General features: G+C 41.2%; 1 protein-coding gene across 1 annotated transcript; it reads right to left on the bottom strand.

Moving 5' to 3' along the window:
- Positions 1 to 1,553: 1,553 nt before the first annotated feature.
- Positions 1,554 to 4,639, bottom strand: LOC126191165 (chondroitin proteoglycan 2-like). The gene is made up of 3 exons (XM_049931937.1): positions 4,620 to 4,639; positions 3,466 to 3,545; positions 1,554 to 2,672 (listed from the first exon to the last, which is right to left on the bottom strand). Exons 1-3 carry the CDS (start codon positions 4,624 to 4,626, stop codon positions 1,638 to 1,640), a joined length of 1,122 nt encoding a protein of 373 aa, XP_049787894.1. The 5' UTR covers positions 4,627 to 4,639; the 3' UTR covers positions 1,554 to 1,637.
- Positions 4,640 to 4,946: the final 307 nt, after the last annotated feature.

Here is a 4,946-nt window from a genome sequence, read left to right as displayed (position 1 = left end):
TTAAATGTTTCCGTCGACAATTAGAGTTAGCAAACATAGCAAGTAGCCTTTGCCAACCGGATTTTGTGGGGAGGTTTGGCAGACTACGAAAGTAATGGGCTGAGTGCGAGGTGGAAGTAAATTCGGATGTTATTGGCGTGTGATTGGTAAGACATAACGGGACGTCACTCCTCCACTGTTCGAATCAAGAACCGTCTCGGCCAAGCATCACTGGACGACCAACTGACAAGCGTACAGACATGCATTTTTAAGCTGTGTTTCAAGACGACAGAGCCCCTGTTCGTATATCTCGTATTGTACAGTACTGTTTTGTAGCAGGAGGTTGATTAGGCGCACCTTCCTTCCTATCATTATCGACAGATGTTAATGCTGGGAGCCCTTGTCTTACACTTTTGAGAGAAGGGCGATCGAAGGCCATCGACCTTCGTCATCGTCACCTGAAATAGGAAATATTTTACAAGCAGGGCGCTGTAACATTCCCTACAAACGCTGTATTTATCAATACAGAGACGACTTGAAGATATTTTGTACACCAAGGGTTTTCCTATACCTCAATATATACAGTAATGTGTTGTGTATTTGGCGTTCCCACAGTTTCGTCCAACCCCTGTATGTGGTGCGATAGCACAGTTAAGATACCTGACTCTTTGTACAGACGTTCACATAAAGAGTATAGGTGAACAGCACGCATTATTCTTACTGTTCGCTTTTGTGCACTAAGTACTTTATAAATGATGAGTTACCCCAGTAAAATATTCCGTAAGATTTTGTTTAGTAGAAATGCACAACATATGTGAGGAGGTTGATTCGTTTCTTTCAAAGTCTATCAGTTATAGGAGGATCAAATGTAGCTCAGCTTTACTGTCGTGCAGCTCAGCACTATGGTCCTCCCGGTCCGAGTTTTCATTAATAAGTACACCTAAAAATTTCATGCACAACGTCGTTTGCTGGCATGTCTCCGTTTGTTGTACTAAAGTGTGGATAAGAACGAAATTTACGCCTACACCTACAAGTTCATTCAAGTCGTTATAGCCTACCATATATTTAAAAAAATGTGACAATTATGTAAATGAAAGAATATTCATCACAGAAGCTACGTTAACACAGGTGTGTAAAAAATTACAGGAAAAGATGCGTTGGGATATATGAAACAAACATGTGTTTAATGACGGCGTAGAGTAACAATCGCAAAGCTGATGCAAATTATGAATTATAAACAATATAAAATCGTATTTTTATGAATATACGCTTCCTTGTAATTACAGATCCCAGGGTCAATATTCCACTGTGCCAAACCGATGACATGTACCATTCTCACGGGCGTTACTATAAATGGCTACAGTACACTTACATTAGGTAGGGCAACGTTGGTGTCATTGAACGGAAAATAAAACAGTTATATGGTACGTATTTTATTGTTTCATCTGATACTAAAGTGTCTTGTTATCCTTAGAACAATAGCAGCTTAATAAATAAATTTTATTCTTCTCTAGGACTGCGTCGTGAGACATCAGGCAATAAATAATTGAAAGACGAACAACACACATAAAAAACATTCTTAAATAGTTATGTAAAGTAACTAGTGGGACAATAACGCAGATCTAGCACATATCTTCTTTAGGCAGTCCTCGATATCCTTAGACAGAACAACCAGCATGTCCAGCGTAATCACACACCCTCAGCTCGGCGTTGTACTGTAGGCCAGCTGGACACGGGATCAACCAGGCAACTCCGTTCTCGTCGCACTTGTAGAAGCTGTTGCAGTCACTGGGGTTAGGCAGCTGGGTGACGTCATTTGGATTCCAAGGTGGACAGCTGGGAGCATCTCCGGCAGGTTGCTGTGGGCTTTCACCGCTACCAGGGTCAGCATTTCCGTTGTTCTGATCGCCATCAGAGGATTCGTCGCCAGATGGGTTACTTGGAGCAGCTGATGATGAGCAGCCAGCACTTTCAGGATAATCACAGACTCTCAGCTTGGCATTGTATTCAAGACCAGCTGGGCACGGTATGAGCCAAGCCACACCATTCTCGTCACACTTGTAGAAAGAGCTGCAATCACTGGGATTAGGAAGCTGGGTGACGTCCTCCGGATTCCATGCTGGGCAACTGGGAGCATCTCCAGTTGGTGGTTGTGGATTTATGTCACTGCCTCCCTCTGAATTTCCGTCATCCTGCCCTCCCTCGGAAGGAGTATCATCAGAAGGGTTGCTTGGTGAGGACGACGTCGAGCAACCAGCATTTTCTGGGTAGTCACACACCCTTAGCTGTGCATTGTACTCTAGGCCAGCTGGGCATGGAATAAGCCAGGCAACGCCGTTCTCGTCACACTTGTAGAAGCTGCTGCAATCCTTTGGATTGGGAAGCTGGGTAACGTCATCCGGATTCCATGCTGGACAAACGGGGGCGTCGTCAGATGGTGGCGCAGGTGAAACTCCACTGTCGTTTGAACCACCACCAGTTTCATTGCCATTGTCGTCGTCAGCAGGAGCAGACGAGGATGAAGAACAGCCAGCTCTCTCTGGGAAGTCGCACACCCTCAGGTTTGGATTGAACTCGAGGTTTGCTGGGCACGGGATGACCGTTGCAACACCTGATGGCTCGCACTGGAGGAAGCTTCTGCAGCTGCTGGGGTTCGGAAATGGACCAGACGCTCCCTGGCATGTTGCACTCATCTGAAAGAAATTTACTCCTTATCAGTTCTCACTGCTTATAAAATCGATTGTTCTAATTTACAGAACGTTCACATAGAGGCAGAAATGTAATACTTCCGTTTCAGTCTTAATCACCCATGAACGCTAAACGACATTGCTCATTGCTAACAATTTCATGAAATTTCAAGAACAATTGTATTATATCGTTCATTTATCAAACTCATTTGCACATCTTCCATATATAAGATGTAGAAATATTCTCTCAGTATATTTAAGTAAACAATGATGTCAGAGAAAATACCTCATTTGCTGGGAATGAACAATATGCCTGAGTTTCCATGAGGTATAACAGATTTTCGTTGCATGATAGAGACTTAACGTCATATGTAACTATGATACTTGGCATTTCATACATGTAATCGATCTTTATGGTTAGTGCGATTATGATTTTAATTTCGGTGTGCGACTATCAGGCAAAGTATCTAAGATTCCTGCTTTGAGTCCAGTGTCAGGCAGACAAAATGAATCAGTCTTAAATTAATGTGTTTAGGGCATTGTTACCTTGTTTGATAGATAACTTATCGAAGAAGTTGTTGAACGGGTAGAAACTAATTTAGGGGAATCTTGTCTTATATTATCTGTGTCGTGTGCTTGGAAGTTAGAAAAAATTGGAATAAACACTAAGCAACGATTGTTATTAAATGATGGCTCTTTTGGTTACTGTATAAAGCGTGTATGTAATCAGCTACTAAACAAGCAGTCATACTACGACGGAACAGTTTATATGCTCCTGTTACTGGTGGTGAACACTTACCACAGTCACTTTGCGGATGGAAGCGGCACTGCTGCCTCCGATCACAGCCACCAATGCGGCACACACAACAAGCGACAGTCCTGAAAGAGTAACAAAATTTTAACTCTCTGGTGCAACGCCATACCATAATACAGCGCTTATGGAATGGATTTAGAACAAAACGCACGAGAGATATTATACGACACGATAATCCCCTCCCTTAGAGATCCCGTGCTCATTGTTCAAAGCTAAATACAAACCACACATTGGACTATCATTTCGCACTAATAGTGAAATACAATCCCAGGCCTGTCCTTATTTTTCTTTCACTTCTGTATAACTTGTTCAATCAGATTCTGCAACATGTGGTCCTTCTCTAACTATATTCATTTATCACTTCATAGGAAGATTAGTATTTGACGTCACTCATGATCACATGATTAATGTATACGAGTGTGATGAAGTAAATCTCAGACTATGGGTTTATGAAGTCATTAATCGAATATAGCTGCTGTCAGATGCACGTGAAAACCTGAGAGCTCCACGACTCCAAGGCTAGTCGTACTTGCTTTCATGGATTCAGGTTAAATCTCATCTTTGGTCTCTACTGTACAGAATAATGTTCACATGTGTTTTGAATAGGCAGGATTCTAGAAAATACACTCTTACATTAATGAATGAATTGTTCTTGAACCGTCTAAATCTTCAATTTTCCTCTACGTTCAGTATGTGAATCAGTGCTAAAATTTCTCAATTTGAATAAAGACTAATAGGAGAAAATATTGCACGCAAGAAGTGAACTTCAGAATAATTTTTTTTCATGACTGTAAATCACTAAATTAGGTTAGTTTAGTGTCCCGTCGGTGATGAATTCAATAGAGCATATTCTCGTACACAGCTAAGACGAAGAAGGAAATTGGTTATGTTTCAAACAAAAAAAAAAACACCTTATCATTCATATCAGATTCAAGGACAGAAAGGAAAACCTAAGTCTCTTTGGCCAAATGGAACTTTGAATTTCGCTTTTCTCAAGCGAGTGCTCAGCGTACTAATGACTGCGACGCCTAACATTTTCTGGACGTAACAGTATTTGTAATTGGGTCATATGTTCCATAACAGAAGTTGTATTAAAGGGAACGTATAGATCTATCTGCAATAAGCGCTGAGAGACTTACCCTTCATGTTGCTCTCCAAACGTTTTCCACACAAGGTACCTTAAGGTGACATTCATATCGCTTATATACATAACTGGTAACAAATGCAGACGTCAATCAGAACAACACGAGCGTCAGCAGACTGATAAGAAGAAATGGATCATTGCATGTGAAATTTCCATGACGTGATCTTTTCTTATCTGACACATGTAATCAGCGTTTGACGACATACCAACTTGTGTAATTTGACATGTGTGATCTGAAGCACGAGGAGACTTGATCAAGATATAATGGTTTGTTTTGTTCAATAGATGGGAAATGCTTGTAATAGGCAATCAGTGTATTCTT

The sequence above is a fragment of the Schistocerca cancellata genome, chromosome 6, assembly GCF_023864275.1.
Source record: "Schistocerca cancellata isolate TAMUIC-IGC-003103 chromosome 6, iqSchCanc2.1, whole genome shotgun sequence".
Taxonomy (NCBI): Eukaryota; Metazoa; Arthropoda; class Insecta; order Orthoptera; family Acrididae; genus Schistocerca; species Schistocerca cancellata.
This window is presented reverse-complemented; position numbering and strand designations above follow the sequence as displayed.

Coding starts and splice junctions, on each gene's coding strand:
- LOC126191165 (XM_049931937.1), bottom strand. Junction 2,673..3,465: donor CCATCCGCAAAGTGACTGTG/GTAAGTGTTCAC, acceptor AATTTCTTTCAG/ATGAGTGCAACATGCCAGGG.